This window comes from Phyllostomus discolor, chromosome 8, assembly GCF_004126475.2.
Source record: "Phyllostomus discolor isolate MPI-MPIP mPhyDis1 chromosome 8, mPhyDis1.pri.v3, whole genome shotgun sequence".
NCBI classification, from domain to species: domain Eukaryota; kingdom Metazoa; phylum Chordata; class Mammalia; order Chiroptera; family Phyllostomidae; genus Phyllostomus; species Phyllostomus discolor.
Genome location: NC_040910.2, coordinates 77483241 through 77501832, shown reverse-complemented (window position 1 = coordinate 77501832; position 18592 = coordinate 77483241). Strand labels below are relative to the sequence as shown.

At 61.0% G+C, this 18592-nt stretch overlaps 1 protein-coding gene across 7 annotated transcripts in view; it reads left to right on the top strand.

The window, feature by feature from the left end:
- The window catches only part of ABR (ABR activator of RhoGEF and GTPase), a 172800-nt gene extending 154448 nt beyond the window's left edge, over nucleotides 1-18352 (top strand). For 2 of the 7 annotated variants that reach the window (XM_028519029.2, XM_036033302.1), the window contains 7 exons: nucleotides 9338-9397; nucleotides 9670-9779; nucleotides 10461-10600; nucleotides 11577-11711; nucleotides 12683-12788; nucleotides 14894-15041; nucleotides 15669-18352. In XM_028519029.2, the coding sequence (XP_028374830.2) occupies nucleotides 9338-9397; nucleotides 9670-9779; nucleotides 10461-10600; nucleotides 11577-11711; nucleotides 12683-12788; nucleotides 14894-15041; nucleotides 15669-15758 (789 nt within the window). In that variant the 3' untranslated portion in view covers nucleotides 15759-18352. The remainder of the gene's footprint in view (nucleotides 1-9337; nucleotides 9398-9669; nucleotides 9780-10460; nucleotides 10601-11576; nucleotides 11712-12682; nucleotides 12789-14893; nucleotides 15042-15668) is intronic. The other 5 variants (XM_028519032.2, XM_028519034.2, XM_028519030.2 and 2 more) reach the window with 4 other exon arrangements.
- Nucleotides 18353-18592: the final 240 nt, after the last annotated feature.

Sequence of the window (18592 nt, the reverse complement as noted above, 5' to 3'; positions counted from 1 at the left end):
CCACCTGTCTGCGCCTTGTTTGCTGAAGGGACGGGACCTGCTTCTGGTGTCTTCACCACGCACATGCCCGCCTGCCCCTCTGGTGTGGTCCCTCAGTGGTAGGAGAGAGACGGGGTGCACCCCCCAGGACTGGAGAACCTGCCGCTGTGTGGGCCGGGGCTGTGACCAGGCCGGCTGGAGGCCCAGGGGAGCTGAGTGACCTCCTGCATTTGTGCGGACACTGTGCTTCTCACAGCGCTTGCCCCTCCCTAAGGAGAGGACCTCATTCCTGGGGTCACATGGGTGCCCTCCTGACCCCAGTGCTCCCGCTGCTCCACTAAGCCGACTCCCGAGAGGCCTGTGTGAGCCCACAGAGCAGGAGTCCTTGGCACCGAGTATCCGGCAGTATCTGGCGAAGGTTATGTAGCCCTCACCCAGACGCAGAGCCAGCCGGGCACACAGATTGTGTGATGCCTCAGAGAGGGACACGGGCCCCAAGGTGGGAGGTGCCTTGCTTGCCCTAAGTGGACTGGGCAAGGTACTGTTTCTTGGCACCTGGGAAGGTTAGAAAAGGCACCGGCCCTCCCCAGCGTCTCTGATCCACAGGTGGCTTGGCCGGTCAGCCGTGCTGGGCTTGGTGCCCCGGCTTTGGGATGGCCTGGGACCAGGGGAGCCGAGCCTGCCGACCCAGGTGGCTCCTGAAAGGCCAAGGCTGCCCAAGCCCAGGACTGCAGGAGTATCCAGAGGCGGCGAGGCCCCAGGAGGGCAGACATTTTGGAAAGAGCCCAGAAACAACTTCAGGTGCTGGTTTGGGGAGCTGCCAGGCACCGGGAAGCCCCCTGGAAAGGCCTGGCCCTCTGCTGAGAGGCCTTGCTGGCTGCCCTTGTTGTTCAGAGCTAGTCAGAGGGTGCCAGATAGGCTTGCTTCTCCCTGTCCAATCATGCTGGGTATGAGAAGAAGGGGTCCGTGTTCTGACAGCTCCCTAGCCCCCTGGAGGAACACGTATGTTCCCATACCTGCCTGCCGAGGCCCTGGGAGAAAGCCAGACTCAGCCCTGGATCAGGGTCCCAGTGAGCCATGGACTAAGGCCCCACTGTCCTCCGTCCCCGGTTTGGGGACCCCCAGGGTGGGCCCCAGGGAGGTGGGAAGCAGCGATGGGGGCTGCCCTTTGAGATTCCTCAGCAGAGAGGCCACAAAGGTCCCTGAGCCCTGCAGCGATTTTCCTGGTCCTGCTTCAGCTGAGGAAGAGTGGCGTTTACTCCTGAGCCAGAAGCTGGAACGGTCGCTGCCCCAGACAGCAACCCCAGGCAGGGCTGGTGCCTCTGAGGTGCAGGGGCAGCCACAGCTCCTCTTCCCGCCAGGTGCCCAAGGGCCTCCTCCGTGCCCTGTCCCCCTGCTCCCCACCCCCAGAACCCCCACCCCTTGGCTTGTGTGGCACGCTAAGCCAGAGGAGGAAGGGCGTTGGCTGGTGGGACTCGTCCTGAGTCCACTCTGTTAGCTTGACCTGTGACCCCGGGCAGGCCTTCCCCTCGCGGGTGCTCTGCCATCAGCATAAAGAAGGAGCTGTGCAAGGTGATCCCCTAGATCCAGTTCACATGACGGTTTTGGCCACGTCTCAAGATTCCTGTTCCTAAGCCTTCACCACCCGACACGCTGAAAAAGTCAGGGTGGGAGAGGTCACGGGGCTGCCCCTGGGCCACCGCCAGCCATTCACTGAGCACGGGATGGGGAGGCGAGCAGGGGTGCGGGCCACTCGACCCCCCGGTCCTGAGGGAGCCCTGGAGGGAAGACACTGGGTTCTTCACCCCCATGTCCCAGTCACTGCCCTGGTCCCTGACCATTCGTGTGGTCCCTGACCACTGACGGGGCACCTTCAGGGTGCTGGCCACTCCGGGGCGGGGGGCAGGTGGGAGGCCTTGCTCTCTCAGGACTTCCCGCCTGTAGGGGGGTCGGGCGTAAGTAAGGTGATTTGGGGCTACACAGTGCTGTACAGAAAATTAAACTGGATGACGGATTAGAGGGGAATGGGGGGGGGCCTAGCTCAGGGAGTTTTGAAGTAAGATTTAAACAACAGAAAGGATTCCTGAAAGATTGGGGCAGTGCGTTGCAGGCCGAGGAGCCAGCCAGGCACAAAGCCTGCAACCGGGGTGACGGTGGCGTGTTCGGAGGTGAACAGGGCTGTGCGGGGAGTGCAGGTCACCTCGGGCAGAGTGGGCAGTGGCCAGACTGTGCAGGGGCCTCGCAGGCCAGCACGAGGCATTCGGGTTTTAGCCCAAGTGCAGTGGGAATTCCGCAGAGAGTTTCGTTCGCCCAGTGTCTGTGCTGCCGACGGGCTTCGGGCGCAGGCTGGGTGGGCACTGGGCACGGCTCTCAGCTCTGGTGGGAGGCGGGTGATAACCTGGGAGGTGCTATTATTATTATCCATCCATTTTACATGTGGGGGAACTGAGGTTCAGACAGTGACACAGATGCGGCCACACGAGGTGCTTAGGAGGGAACCTGGCGCCCAAACCCACAGCCCTTCTCCCTGTCCCTCCAAGGAGGAACTCTGGGGCCCACTGTGGGCCTGTGGCTGTGTCTCAGCTGTGCGCTGTCTGGGCGGTCACGGGGTCCATGGGGGTCGGAGCTGTCTGCCCTGCACGGGATGCTCCTGGAGGTGGTGGTCCTGCCCAGCAGCCTTGTGGTGGGTGGTGACCAGCCGGCATGCTATGTGCCGAAGTGCACGGTTGCTTTGGATGACGGCGCGTGAACGTGAGGGGCGTGGCCTGCGCGGCCCGGGACAGAGCCCACGGGGAGGGAGGCCCTTCGGCGGGCACAGGCAGTGGGGTGCTGGTGCCTCTCGTTCTTCCTAGCGGGCTCTGCGCCCAGGTGGCCGTCCTGGCCAGGGGAGGGAGGATGAAGTCAGCTGCAGGGGACTTTCATCATTTTTACCAAACAACTCCAAGTTCAGAGGGAGGCCACCGAGCCCACGGTCTTCCAGAAGGGTCCTTGCCTTATCCTAGCTGGGGCAGCTAGCATGGAACTTCCCAGCTGGGACCTGAGGCAGCCTCTCGCCTTGGACTATGACCTCTAAAATGGCCCCTTCCTGTTGCAGAGAGGGCTGCTGGGGGCTGCCTCTGTGCTGCTTTGACCCTGACCAGTTCCTTTTCCCCAGTGACCCTGGCCTCGTTACCCTAGTGTCCCCAACATGTCCCTGAGCTGGGGTGGGGCGACTTCCTGGCTGTTGAGTTTGAGGCCTGGTTCTGGGGCGAAGTCTCCGGGCTTTGTGAGGCAGGGAGGGAGTGGTGGGTGGGCCCCAGGGCTCTGGGAGAGTTGTGCCGGCCTTGGGGTGTCCCCAAGCCGCCCAGGTTTGCATTCTGGATGCAGCAATGCCGCCCGAGGGCTAAAAGTACAGCAGGCACAGAGCAGGCTGAGCGGCTGGAATGCGGAGCGCTGGGGAAGGCAGGTCACGGTGGGTGCTATGAGGCTAACCTGGCTTCAATAAAAGCCGCATTCAGAGCCACTAAACCCTTTCCATATGTGGGCCTCTGGGAACTTCAAAGTGCTGGGGAGGGGCTGGTGGGGAGGCGAGCTGAGGCAAAGTGGCCCCTTCCCAGTGCCTTGCACCAGCCTGTCGTGTGGCTGGCCGGGGAGTGGGTGCCGGGCCTGCGGGCCCAGGGCTGGAGGCCACAGCCCGTTTGGCCCTGCAGGGAGGGCGTGCGAGTTCATGGAGCCTGACCCTGGTGTCCCGACCCGGCCGCTGAGCTGGAAGCCAGGGTAGAGGCCCTGGCAGCCCTCCCACTCCACCCTGCCACGTTGGCGGATCCTCCGGCACCCTCCCCATGGGGGGGGGGCAGGCTCCTGGCAGCTCCCTGTTCCCCCGGTTGCCAGCCCTACCATGCCTCTCACGCCTGTGGTCTGTCCCAATGACAGGCTGGCCCTGGCGTCCCAAGGGGACCCAGCCCAGGGCACGTGAATACACTTGGAGGAGGGCAGGGGAAGGCCAACCCAGGGCCGCCACCGTGGCCACTGGCCTGGGAGCCACAGGAAACGTGACCCCAGGCGGACGAGACACCTGGCTCGGGGCCTGGTCCCAGCCCAGCACTCCACCCCTGGCAGACATCCCCAGGAACACGGCCAGGCAGCCCTGCCTTCCCGTTCAGCACCCTGCCCCACCTCTCAGGGTGGCAGCCTGGGCACACTGAATTGACCACCCTCATGTTAAGAAGCACTTAGTTTTTATTAGCCCTAGAAACAGCTCTGGGTTTCCGGGGAAGTCCCCGCTACCACTCAGGACAGGCCCAGGGTGCCAGCCCCTGGGCTCAGAGAGCCGAGGGGACGGCAGTGCTGGCCTAGAGAGGGACAGGCGGTGGGACGGGGGCTGTGCTGGGCAGTGGAAGCAGGAGGGGCGGAGCATCGAGGGACTGTGGGGATGGCGGTCCTGGGAGCCCTCGGGCCCCGTCACCCCAGGAGCACCCTCGTAACATCCCAGAGCAGCACCCTGCTGGCTGCTCCCTGCCTGTGCCTCCCCTTCCCTGGGTGCACTGCCGCTTCCGACTCCGGTTGTCCCTGCTGCCCGTGGACGGGGACCTCAGGCCCCTCATTGTAGACTGAAGTAACCCACATGGGGGGGGGGGTCGTGATGGAAATCACCAGAAGACTTTCAGCCAGCCGTGGGACTGGAGGAGTGTGGTACGGAGGGGAAGACTTGCCCACTGTCAGGAGGACCTGGGTTTGAATGTGGGCTCTCACGTACTCTAGGGAGCAGGGCGGGGACCCCGGACAATGATGCTGCTGAAATCCCAAGCACGGTGGGGGGTGGGGGGAGTGGGGAGGAGGAGCACTGGGCTCACCTGCCCCAGGCTGGTGAGAAACGGGCCGGGAGGAGGGGACTCCTGAGCACATTCCCCGAATGAATGCGATGGTCACCCTGTGGAGGATGCTTGGGCGGCCCAGGGCCTCCTCTCTCGCCTGCCCTGGGGCCCGACCAGGGAAGATGGCCTCCCCGACGCACCTGCCAGGTTCTGCTTGGGTGGATCTCCTTTGGTGGGGAGGATGCGGGGTTCCCAGCAGGAGCCCCAGGTTTTGTCGCAGGGGGCCTGGTGGTTCTCTCCTGGACGTGCGTTTCTAAGGTCAGCCGCTTCTCCCCTAGAATCTGACCAAGTCCGAACGCAAAGGCAGCTCAACACAGTTGAGCGGCTTCCAACCCGCGTGTTCACCACTTCCTCCGGCAGCTTCTGCAACCTGCTTCTGTCTTCTGTGGTCCTGCTGGGTCCCCCCCAACCTCGCCCTTTGTAGCCCCTCTACCTCCCTCCCTCAGGTGGTCTGACGTCCCCCAGGTGCCTGCTCTGCAGGCCGGTGGACGGTGCGTGTGTGCTGGGACCGGAGGGGGGCGGTCAGGTGTCCCCACCACTGCCCCCCGGGGGTGGGGCTGGCCCCGGCCCCTCTGCCCCAGCCCTAATCTAATCAGGAAATAGCAGCATCCACATTTCCCAGGGGCTATAAATAGCCACAGCAGTTCAGGCAGCATCATTTCTCTGGAAAATGTGCCATGTCCCGCTCTACTCCGCACCCTCCCTTCTCTGTATTTAAATGACATCCTGAAATAGATTTGGCTTCTGGAGACCGCTGGCCTCGTGGGAGACAGAGCTTCATTGTCGGGGCGTCGAGGGGCTGGACAGGCCTCCCCGAGTGGGCACCAGGGCACACCTGTAGAGGGCGTCAGGCCTAGGCCCGTGGTGGGGACTTGAAGTAAGACGCAAAAGTGTCCCCTTACCCAGCCCTGGCCGCAGACGGGCTGGTGCGGGTATGACAGCTGCAGGTGGGGCCGGCAGGCTGCGGGGGGCAGGGTCTCAGGACAAGGGGCAGAGGGGAACCTGGGATTCCCGAGGCCTGGTCTTGCCAGGAAGGCTTTCTGGAAGCAGCAAGGCCAGCAGCACTGGGCCTTAGCATCCGGAGTTGCTGTTCCTGTCTCAGATGCTCCCGGGGAAATGTAGGGCTGCCGCTGTGTGGCAGCCGGAACAGAAGCGGTGGTGGGGGTTGGGTCACGGAGGGACTGTGCTGGAGGCGGCCTGGCAGCACCCAGGTCTGCCCGTGGTGCCCGACCACGCGCCAGGAGCCCTGATGTCTCCCTTCTAAATAAATAACGGGAACAGCAGCGCCGTCATTGCCAAGAGAGGCAGACACCAGGCCAGGCGCTTAACACGTGCTCTGGCAGGTTTAGCAGAGCAAGTGAGTCAGAGGTTCGAGTCTGTGCCCCAGTTCTCACCTGGATGTGCGGTGCTGGGCCCGTGCCGCCTCTTCACTAAGCCTCCCTGTCCTCATCTGTAAAATGGGGACAGCCGGGAAGGTTTACACCTGTGAGGCTTGTCCTGATGATTGACTGACAGGCTGTAGATACAGGGTCTGGCGTAGCGCCAGACTTCGGGCGCTGATTACAAGTCGCCGTCTGCTGATACCGCTCTCCCTAACGAGCCTCTGAAGTAGGTGTTTCCCTCAAGGAAACCGAGGCTGGAAGAGGTGAAGTGACCGGCCCCAGTTCACGCTGTTGGGTGAAGAGCGAACATTTGGACCCAGATCAGTCTGACTCTCAGCCCCTATACTTCCCCCCCGCTCCCCTCCCCTCGGGCTGGGTCCAGATGCGACTCCAGGCCCCATGGAGGGACCCCCGGCTCAGCCAATGGCAGCTGCCCGGCGTGCCAGGCCAGGCCAGGCTGGGGCCGGACAGCGATGTTAGGTGAATCTGGCCAGGTGCCGAGACCACAGAATGGGCCTGAGGGTCACGCTGACGCCTGGAGAGACCTGTGTCAAAAGGGGCAGACCCTCCAGAGTGCGTGTCCAAGGTTAGCGTCTGCCTCTGTCGACAAAGAGCCGTTGAAGTCTCGCTGCTCCAGGTGGCTGCTGCTGGGGGCCAGGGCAGAGCCAGGTCCTGTGTCCCAGACACAGTGCTCTGGATGAGATGAAGGCCTGGTGAGGGTTTGGGGCAAAAAGTTTAGAGGGGTGAAGGCTTCAGGAAAGGAAGGCCGAACCTGGGGTCTCCTCTGGGACCCAGTAGGACGCCGGGCCCCGTGCCTGCGGGAGCAGAGGCCCTGGCAGCGGCCAGGCTGGCGGTGTTTCACTGGGGAGCTGGGCGTGGGGTGGTGGTGCTCGGTTCTCTCCTGTTCTCAGTTCTGTCCCTCCTCCAGGTGGAAAGGGACCGCTGGAGCCTGGGCCTGGGCCAGAGCCGGCCCACACGTGGACTCCAGACCCCACCAGACTCTGGGGCGCCACCTGTCTGTCCCCCATGGGCATGGGCAAGATGGCAGGTTCAGGAAGGCCCTTGTCCATGCTGTAGGAAGTCCCAGGGCCCGGCCTCCCTCCCTCCCTGCCCCACCCTGGCTAACCCAGCTCCAGTTTGCCTCTGTGGCGAGGCCCGTGAGAGCAGTGGGGTTCAAACTTCGCACCTACCTTGCAGGGAGAGGGAGCACTGAGACCGCCCAAGGGTCACATGGGGGAGATTACAAGGGAGTCGGTCTGCAGACTCGTAACTCTGGGTGCTCCCCTCAGAGCGGCACCCATGCAGGCCTCTCACCAGCCCCTCTCCGGGCTCACTGGGGGGCATGGGCCAGGGTCTGACCCCTCCTGGGTGCACAGCAGGGGGGCCCCCCTGGGAAGGCAGGCATGGGTGTTGAAGAGATGAAAGACACTGTTGCCCTGGTTACAGATCCTTGCACGAGCCAGGCAGCTTCCCCCGCTTTGTTTTCTACAAAACCGATGGATCGTGAGCTGGGAGATTATTTAAAATAAATTTTCATAATGGGCCTATGTGCAATGTAAGGCAAATAACAAAGAAAGAGGTTAAAAATTGCCTGACATTTCTATAATAAAACTGCCTTCAGCCTCATCTACTTATTCATGTGAACACGATGTTTCATTCTTTACATCTTTCAAAACAAAATAAAAAAATGCGAACAGAAGTGATGCTGAACCCCATGTCACCCTAGCAAAAGTAATATCCATATGCGCGTGTGAACGAAAACAAGAACTGCTCCGCCCACCTGACTGAGAGGTGCGCTGCCACCAAACGGCACTTGGCTGCTGAGTATTTACTAAACTTTGTAATCTGTTGGTTCATTGTTTGCCGTACACTCCTAATTATTGTAATAACTAATCCAGAATGTGATTTGAATATTTAGAAACTTGTGGTCTCAGGAAATTTTTTATTTCCATTTATACAGATATTTTTTGTCGAAGTAAAACAGAGTAGGGTGAGGAATAAAAGACTTTAAAGTGAAAAAGACAACCTAGGACAGACTTCCCTGGGAAAAGGAGAGAAACCCGCAGCGGAGAAGCAGCCGTGCGGGGCTTCTTGGGGGTGGGGGGGGGGGCTCGCTTGCGTTTTTAAGTGGGTGACAGTGGGTATCCAATCACTGTGGTGTTTGGACTTCACTGAGAGCATTGAAAAGAATGAGGTAACAGTTTTATTTTAAGATGTAAATATTTACATCATTTTGGAAATTTTATTCCTTGCAAGTATTGAAACTCGCTGTGGAAATGTGCGGTTGTTGACTTAAAAATGTGGCAGGGCGTGCTTAGTGCCTCAGGGCCTGTGGGTGCTCAAGGAGACGCAGTCTGCAGGCGGCTGGGTCGGGGACAGTCCCGCCCAGGCCCCTTGTGTGCGGGGGGTGGGGGGGGGTTGCTCTGAGTCCCCACCTTCCCCACCCCCCTGGGGCTGCGGCCAGTGTGGGGGCCTCCCCCGCAGAGTCCTTGCTTCCTTGGGGGCTGGACGCTCACCCGAAGATCTCACTGAGTCTTCACGACAGCTCAGCAAGGAAGGCTCTGTTTGCTGACTGACCTCAGTGAACAGATGGAACAGATGCGCTCAGTGAGGTTAAAACTCCCCACGGCCACATGGCCACACGGCCGCCAGCGGCAGAGCCAGGGTTCGGGCCCAGCGCCCAGCTCCCAAGGCGGGATCTGCACCTCTGCACCGCGCTGCCCCCGTCAGCGCCTCCACTGCCCGGGCCGCGTCCCCTCCTGTCGCTCCGGTGCAGGGGTCCATGCCCAGTCCCTGTCTGTGAGCCTCAGCTTCTGCATCTGGGAAGTGGGCGATAATCCCACCCCCCGGGGGGGTGGTCAGGAGTGAAGGAGGTGTGATGGGCAAAGGTACCTGACAGCTCACCCTGCCTCCTTCACTGTGTGTCGGGGGGGCGGTCCTTCCCTCACAGGGCAGGCGGGGCTGCGGGCTGCAGCCACCCTGAGGGGCTGCTTTCAGGACGATCCTCGGCCCCCACTCTGCCTTGCTGACCATTTAAGCAGCTCATGAGCAGCAGCTTGGTCTCCGAGCTGTCATCCCTCCCTCTCTCACGTTCTCTTTTTTTCTTTCTTTCTTTCTTCACAGCTGGATCCACAAACTGTGGAGACCAAGAACTGGCACACAGATGTGATCGAGATGAACGGGGTGAGCTGGAGAGCTAAGACGTGTCTGCACAGTGGGTGGGCTGCCCGACCTCTGGCTGGTGTCCTCAGGGTGCTCCCTGCCCCTGCCCCTGCCCCTTAGCTCAGCCCCTCTCCCTTCTCCTCCACCCACACCTTTCTCACTGCCGCCCTGCTGGTGTTAGTTCAGGGAGCCCTGGGTGCTAGAGGTAGGCCTTGTTTGCAGTTCTGGGGGAGGGGACCATAGGTTTGGGGGGTACTCCTCAGGCACGCATGCCCTGCTTCACCCCCAACCAGATCAAAGTGGAATTCTCCATGAAATTCACCAGCCGAGATATGAGCCTGAAGAGAACCCCATCCAAAAAGCAGACCGGCGTCTTCGGCGTGAAGATCAGTGTGGTGACGAAGTAAGTGCCGCCCCCGAGGCCCGCGTGCCCTTGTCAGTGCCCTGGGCCCCTGCCAGCCCTCCCTGCCCCCGCCGGGGCCCTGGTCCGTCACCCCCCAGTTCAGCAGTCACGACGGCGAGTGTGGCGGCCGACAGTGGCCTGCGGAGCTGTGCCCACTGTCTCACGTGCTGCGGGAGAAGTAAACGAGCCGGCGTGCAAACCTTCGGAGACCGCCTGCCTGTGAGAGAGCCAGGTCGCCAGCTCCCCACAGTAAATGGGACGGCCCAAGCACAGTAGGCCCACCTTTTAACTGACGGGGGCAGGCTGGGTCCCAGGCGCCGCCGGCCCTCGGGAAAGGGCGTGCACCCTCAGCTCACCGCCACGGGTCTCCTGCTGGGTCTTCCCCAGCGTGAGTCTGAGACCTCTGTTCTAAGGAACATTCTTTCCTCAGCCTTAGGGCTCGTCTCCCAAAACCCCTAGCCTCTGTCCCTGGCTGCCCCCCAGCAGGCGGGCCTTCACGGCTGTGGGGGGCGGGGTGGCATCGTCTCTGTCTCAGCCCTGTCCTTGCCCCCCAGTCTCCCCACCCCCGCCTCCTGATTCCAGAGGCTAGAGCTCTCCCAGGCCAAGCTATTCGGGGAGGGGGGCTTTTAGCCATCAGAGGGAGGCCTCCCCTCCGCCCTCCCTCATGCCCCCTCCCCACAGGCGGGAGCGCTCCAAGGTGCCCTACATCGTGCGGCAGTGCGTGGAGGAGGTGGAGAAGAGGGGCATCGAGGAGGTCGGCATCTACCGGATATCAGGGGTGGCCACAGACATCCAGGCACTGAAGGCCGTCTTTGATGCCAGTGAGTCCGGGAGGCCGCAGGGGGACGGTGCCCCAGCAGGCTGGGCTGGGGGACCCGGAGGCCTTCTCTGTGGGGAGGCCCCGAGGAGCCGATGGCAGAGGAGCCTTGGTCTGTGGACTCCACAGTCCCGGGGCCCGGGGTGGACCATTTCTGAGTCCCTATTTCACGGGCCCTTTCTGCCCTTTCTCAGGTTATACCCTTCCCTCCAATTTCTTATCCGTTGCTACAAATAAGGAAACAGACTCAGAAAGGTCAAAGCTGCTAGCCCAGGCTCTCCCAGCATGTAGGTTTTGAGCCTGACTTAAGCTCAGATCTTTCTGACCAGCTCCCAGGCTCCTGGGAGAGGTGAGGAAGGGAACGACTTTGAGCCTGGGCTGGCTGTCTCTGGGGCCCCCGGTGCCCACCCTCTGGGAGGGGCATTGCCTTCTTTAGCTTTGGCCACACACTCCTCAGTGGTGGTGGACTTGAGCTCTGCAGGTCTTCCTGTCCCCATCTTGCCAGTTCAGGCTGCAGCAGCAGCGTGCACAGAGTCAGGGAAGCAGAACCGGGCAGGCAGCGCTAATCCCATGGACGCCAAGGGGGGCCTGTGGGTGTCCCTGGGTGGCTGCCAAGCAGACATGTCGGGGAAGCCTGGGGTGGGAGGCTGGGGACATGCTGGCGCACGGCTCCTCCGTGAGCCCTGGAAGCCCGGGCTTTGTTGCAACGTGACTTTCGGTGTAAAAATGTGCACTGCCCCCGGAGAAGGGCTTAGCAGTCGGGAGTTTCCAGCTGGAAGGAAGGAGTGTGACGCCCAGGGTTCAGATGTGGCTCCAGAACGCTGCTCCCTTCCCCCGTCCCCATGGATCTGAGCCACAGACCACCTGTGGGCACTGCTTGCATTCTGCCTTTCTCGGGGAGCCTGAGCTAGAGATGGGGTGGGTGCGTAGGAGGAGGTAGCTCAGGCCAACGTGGCTCCTGACCTCCACCTCCTCTGCAGACAACAAGGACATCCTGCTGATGCTGAGTGACATGGACATCAACGCCATTGCCGGCACCCTCAAGCTCTACTTCCGAGAGCTGCCCGAGCCCCTCCTCACAGACCGACTATACCCCGCCTTCATGGAGGGCATCGGTGAGGCTCTGGGGCCCTGAGGGCTGGGCTGGGCCAGGCCTCCTGGCCAGCAGGGTAAAGACTCTCTCGCTGCCCTTGCTTATTGATCTCAGGTGCCCAGTGTACCTGAGCGCATGGCTGAGTGGCCAGGAGGGTGACGTGCAGCCTGCTAGGGCCTGAGCCCAGGGCTGCACCCTCTCTCACCTGCCTCTCTCCCCTCGTGTCCTGTGGGCTGCCCCCTGTCCTTCCTCTGTAGACAGTGACCTCCTTGCTTGGAAACCTGTGTGTCCAAGGAAATCCGCCCCACAGCGGGTGGCCAGGGAGCAGTGCCCAGAGCTGAGGAGAAGCCTGGTTAGGGCGGGAGTGCCCCTGGCCTAGCGGGTGCTCAGCCCTCCGGAAGGAGCACTCACTGGTCTCTCACACGCGCCGTGGCTGGGGAGGAGGCGGAGGGCCCTGGCCGGCAGGGCCCTGGCTGGCAGGACTCTGGCCTCCAACCGCCTGGGCCCAACCCAGGCCTGGGTGCCCAGCTCCTGAGTCTCTTCCCCTGGGGTGGATCAGGGCTTCAGCCGCCCTGAGAAATGAGGAGCCCACAGCGGGCTGCTCGTCACCTCGCCCTGCCGTGCTCCAGCATGGGGTGGGTTAGAGAGGAGACCTTCACCCCAGCGGCATCGCTGTCTTAAACCTTACAGACCGGGGTGGGGAGTGGCATCAGCCGCAAAGGCCTGTGCAGTGAGGGGAGGCGGGGTGTCTGTTCCCCAGCAGCCTGCCTCCTGGCTGAGCTACAGGTTGTGGGTGGGCTTCTTGTAAGACCGGGCTGTTCAATAGCCCACCCTCTGAAAGATGCCCGGCCCTTCTCTGCAGGGTCTGCTTCCCCGACCCCAGGCAGCCTGGGCTCTCCCTCAGGGTGCTGTAGCCTGCTGACCGCAGGGGCACTGGCGCGGGCCTCCCTACATGGGAGCCAAGCCCCTCCCTAGCCCCGTCTCTCCCCACAGCCCTGTCAGACCCTGCTGCCAAGGAAAACTGCATGATGCATCTGCTCCGCTCCCTGCCCGACCCCAACCTCATCACCTTCCTCTTCCTGCTGGAACACTTGAAAAGGTAATGGACGGGGGGGGGGAGGGGGGGCCTTGGGCGGGGGCTGGAAGGGGGCAGGCAGCCCAGGGCAGGCCCTGCTGGAGAGCACACACCAGCTGCAGGACCCACTGCCTTGTGGGTGCCGGCCTCCACTGGGCTGTCGAGAGCAGGGTGAGAGTTTGCATTTCAAATTTTTGCAATTCTGGTTTGAGAAATATTTGGGTCCCAATAACAACCTGGAAAATGGGCCATAGAAGGCTTAGAAAGGCAAGGCTGGAGCCAAAACCATAGATGAATTTTACAGTCAAGTGGGTCAGTCAGTCAACTCAGCACGTTCGAAATGGAAAGCATAGGCAGTGTCCAGGTGCGCTGCAGGCGGAGGGTGTGAGCGTGTCCTGCACTGTTCATCACACGTGGCCGCGGGTGCTTTATAGCTCGAAGCGTGTTTGTTGCTGCGTGTCCTCGAAAAGGCCTTGTCTGACAGGCCGGGGAGCAGCCCTCAGCCCCGCAGGGGTTTGCCGTGGTCGGCAGGGCTCTGTCCCTAGAATCCACACCTCCCGAGTCCTAAACGGGCCCTTCCCTCCTTCTCCCTGCACACTCGCCCCCCATGTGTGATCGGGTCAAACTAAGAGCTGCTGAAGTTGAGGCCCATGGCAAACTTCAAACTGAAACTGGTCCTGAAGATGTCCTTATTGGTCACTTTTGAGCCCAGGACTGGTCTGGGGTATGGGTGGGCAGGAAAACCCCCAGGTGTCCCTTAAATCTGGCCCCCAGGACCAGGGAGCCTGGACGGGGCTGTGCAGGGTCCTCCCTGAGCTCAGCCCCGCCTCTGGTCTCAGGCTCCCGGCTGCGGCAGGGGGAGGGGGGGTGCAAGAGATCTGGAAACGCCTGGGGCTGCTGTCTTGTTTTTCCCATTATGAGACATTCCCTCTGGTTTGGCCAGGACCGAAACCCCAACCAATTCCCAAATAGCTTGGCGAGCACTGTGGGGAGGATGCACAGAGGAGTGCAAGGGGAAAATTCACTAGGTTTTCCATCCACCCTGGGAACCGGGCACAGTCTGTTCCCACATCTGGGCCCCTGGCTGGCCGTGTGTGGGGGGGGGGTGGCTGGGCTCACTGCACAGCTGCCTGCTGGCATGGCCGTGTTTGCGCGTTTCCCAAGCAGTCAGCAGGCACACCCACCACTGGCCTGGAGGCTGGGGTGAGAGGCGCTGCTCGGGGCGGGCGGGTCTTAGCCCCGGGAACATTTCCCAGGACCAGGGAAGCCCAGGGCCTCTCTGATGAACTGGGTAGTACTGACCTTCCTGGACACCAGCCACAGATGGCAGCCCCCACTGTCACTCAGGGACATACCTGCAGAGCACCTGGCCTACTGTGCAGGAGAAGCGGAGGATGATCCAAGGGGAGGCCACGCTGGGGTGCCATGAGATGGACCCTTCTGGAAAGGATCGGGAGTGTTCTCCTGGGGTCAGGACTGTTCCTGTTGCAGAACCCTGGGTCTAGTCAGCAAGTGCTGCGGGGGCTCCAACTCCCCCTCCGGCTCCCTGCTGTGGCTCCTGCCCCTGCCCCTGCCCCACCCACCCTGATTCTGCCTCTGGGCCGTGGGCCACAGCCCGCCTGGGGAAGGTTAAAGCACAGGGTGGTGGAGAGCAGGCACCCTGGAGGCCGGCGGCCCAGGTTCGCTGCCCGGCCCTGCCATGGCCAGCTGCATGACCTCAGGCGAGTCACTTCGCCTCTGTGCTCCAGTTTCTCCATCTGTGCAGTGGAGATGCTAACACCTGCCCAGAGCACTGCAAGGAGTACGGATTATTACTGGGAAGGGCCTTGGGCAGTGATGTCATTACCTCTGAGGCAGAGGGGTCAGAGCGGGTCCCTGTGGCCCTGGTAGTTCACCTCAGTTCCGGGGGTGGCCCCGGAGCTGGGAACCCACTGCAAGAAAGTACCGAGACAGAGCTGGGGACTCGGTCCCTCGACCTAGTTCCCTGCGTAGCAAGAGGTCTCTACCCTTAGGAGAGGAAGTCAACTAACCACCTTCCAGGAATCCTAGGAGCTTTCACACCGAAGGCTGAGGGTCTGGAACTCCAAGAAGCTGTTGAGAAATGACTTTCCCCTGTCCCTTCCTTTCAGGGTTGCTGAGAAGGAGCCCATCAACAAAATGTCCCTTCACAATCTGGCTACCGTGTTTGGCCCCACGTTGCTGAGACCCTCGGAAGTAGAGAGCAAAGCACACCTCTCGTCGGCCGCGGACATCTGGTCCCATGATGTCATGGCACAGGTACTGCCTGCCACACTGCCCGGGCCTGTGGCTGGTGGAGGGGCGAGACTAGCCCCACGCCCCTCCCTCCTGAGCAGCTGGGCTGACGGTCTGTAGGCTGTTGCCAGGGCGGCAGGGCTTTGGACAGTCCTGCCCACCTAGACCAAACTGGAGGTTACCCTAAGGCCCCTAGACCAGGGCCCAGGTGCTGGCTGTGTTCCTGGGAGTGCCTCTGCCTTGGAAGGGAAGCCCGGGGTGAAGGAAAAAGCCGGGCCTTGTCCTCGTGCATGGGAGCTCTAGGATGCCTCCTGGGTCAGGAAGTTTCCTTGGGACCCCCCCATGAGACCGGGGCAGGGTCCAGTCTGAGGCAGGCTGCCAAGCCAAGGCCAGCCTCTGCAGACAGGTTGGCAGCTTACGACAGGTTGGCAAGTGGCCCCAGCCTCCTCACCCTCTGCCCTGCAGCGCCCTCTACAGCTGCAAATGGGCAGACACACCTGGGCTACCGAGGAAGGGAAGTGGCAGGGGCCAGCCTGAGAGGGAAGGGGGGCAACACGGACGGGACCCCAGACCAGGGACCATTCCTCCTCAACAGGTCAGAGGCAGGCCACGGGGACAAGGGCCCCACCTGAGTCTCCCGTCTCCCCACAGGTCCAGGTCCTTCTCTACTACCTGCAGCATCCCCCCATCTCCTTCGCAGAACTGAAGCGGAACACACTGTACTTCTCCACCGACGTGTAGCCCCTTTGGGTGGGAGCAGCTTCGGGGGTGGCCGAACCAGCCGCTCCAGCCGGGGCACCCAACACAGACTTGAAAGACTACAACAGAAAACTCCCAAACCCAGCACTCCAGACTCCAAGGGACACAGACTTCCAAGAACTGGAACACGTGCATCTTTTGTGCCACCTTGTACAGAGCCAGCCGACCCGCCCCCAGACTCAGCGCTGCGCCCCGGGCCCCTGCCCTCTGTCCCCCTAGTTGCGTCTAATGCTCCATGCCGTTCGGGAATCGTTTCATGTCTGTTTGTCATGCAGAAAAGGTAGTGACTGACCCGGTGTGGGCACAGAGACGGCCTGCTTTGTTCTTTCATTTCCTCCAACACTTTCTTTCCTCCTGAGTCCAGTCCAAGGGCTTTTATTTGGCGTTCGGTAACCACTGCCAGCTTCGCCTCTCTTGGCCCTGCTCCCAGATCGCAGTCTCCTGGCAGCCTCCCCTCGGCTTCCTCCTCCCTCTCCTCGCTCCCCCCCAGCCTGCCCGCATGCATGTGCAGCCTTGGTTTTCACTCCGTCGCTGTGGAAGTTCTGAGGCCCTGGGCGGCAGTGACTGCAGCGGCCCGCCGGAGGCTGCCACACGCCGCTCCCCACTCAGGCCCTCCCCCTGCCCTGCCCTGCCCCTGCGGAAGCGCACCTGCTTGCCTTGCTGCCTGTGCAAATGTTGGACAAGGAGACAGACTCACACTAATCCTCAGCTTAGCACAGAGCTGGAGAGTGGATTTCTGGAATTTTCCACCTGAGAATCTCCATTTCTGGGGTTTATCTGTTCTGTCTCCTGCCTACCAGTGAGGCATTTTGACTGTTTCTTCTACTGCTTTTCAGTTCCTTTCCCCCCCCCATGTTCTGTTTCCTTTGAGCGTGAAGACTCACGAGCGACCTGCTATTGCCAGGGGGTGAGGAAAGACTCGGGGGAGGCGGGGGAGGCAGCCACTGAGGCCACACTGGTCGGACATCGGAGGAAGGCCACACGGCACCGGGTGTCCTGACTTGGGGGGAGATGCTGTCGGCAGCGAGTTGTCATGGCTTTTGTGGCAGAGCTAGGCCTCCAGGAGGGCGGCTCATACAGCTGAAGCGGGCATCCAGGCACGGGCAGGCTCCATCCAGAAGACTAGCCCTTCCTGGCGCCTCCTGTACCTTGTGGTACCTTTGCCTTAGATTTCACATTCTCCACAGCCGAGCACTGCCACGGGGCAGCTCTCGTGGCCACGTGTGCTCCCGGGCCTGGCAAGGGCGGGTGTGGTCCAGCAGTAGCCAGCCCTCAGGGTGCTGCCTCCCCACCCCAGCTTCTCGGTGCAGCCTTTCGGACGAACTTTGGGAACTCAAGAAGCTGGGGAAGGATGAGGGGTTACAGGTACCGCCTCTCAGAATTGGGTTTTGCTGGAGACCCTCAATGTTGATGCTCTGCTCCAAAGTCAGGGATCAGCAGGTCCCATTACCAACTTTGGGACTCGTTGCTCAGTACCAGAAAGGAATGAGAAGTGTAGCCAAATGCTTGTTTCTTCCCACGTGAGCAGGAGCGACCAACCTGGAAGGGCAGACACTCCTGGGCTGCAGGGGACTGAGTTGTAGTACAAGCTCCCTGGCTCTCCTGTGTAGCAGAGAGGAAATTCTGGCTCTCAGGATTGGAGAGAACTGCTCCTGCAGCTTGAGCTCAGGGCTAAGTTTTAAAGAAGGGTTGGCTGGCCCTCACGCTGCAGCGCTTGCTCAGTGAGCAGCAGGGCCCTTTCTGATCTTGTTTACACCTGTTGCCCAATCTTGGGCAGAATGGTACACATTCTGTGCACGTCAGATGAAAGAGATGCCCAAGAGGAGGGAAATACTGGCCATTTAGCTACCAGTTAGCAGCTTAGCTAGGAGCCCTGCTCCCTGAGACAGGAGATGGGGAAAGAACTTGAACCTGAAGGTCGCAGCATCTGCCCATCCCTGGAGTCTCTGCTTGGCACTCAGGAGTATGTGGCACGGAAGGCTCTTGCTTCCAAAGCCATTGATGGTAATGAACTGGAGGCCCAGCTTGAGCTAGTTACAGCCAAACATGGGTCCTCCCACTTCCCCAAAATAAGGGGTGTTTACTTCTCAGCGTCAGGTAGCTACTGCAGCCCCCGAGCGTAGGCAGTGCAATGGGAGGACGCCTAGAAAGACTGAGAAATGCAAAAGGCTCAGAATGTTTATAAATTCGACCCCTAGAGTGGAGGAGGGGGCAGGTACCAGACCTGGACTAAGCTGCACCAAGGAAACAGCCCATGGATTCTCCTGAGAAGCAGGGACTGTGCAGTCCGGGACCCCCGGCCCCCGTGCCCAGCAGGGCAGGCTGTGCCAACAGGCCCAGCAGACAGGCCACAGCAACCCCGGGAGGCCTGTCCTCACTGGCAGTGACCGAGGGCTGCTGGCTTTTGCTGATACAAGTAGGATGGGACCCTTCATTAATATTTGACTTTAATAAGTTGGTAAGGATATATTTTTTGTCTGTTCTGTTTCAACTTATGTAGATTATTATAAATTGATGTAAACCACGTGAGAGAAAATGTTAATAAAAAAATGCAAAGCTCCAACATTCGCACACCACTCGGCCCTGGGGTGCGGACGTGTGTGTTCCCGGTGGTCCAGCGAAGGCCGCCCATCCAGCGGTTAACTCTTCGGGCTGCATCCAGATGCGCATTCCCAGGAACCTGTTTACCTAGTTAGTTCCCCTTGAGCTTCCCTATGGACCACAGGGACTGTGGTCATTTGAGGGAGGGGAGCAGAAGCCTTCTCCTTGCTCTTCACAGAGGCCTCTAGGTCAGCCACCAGCTGTGTGTCCTGCCA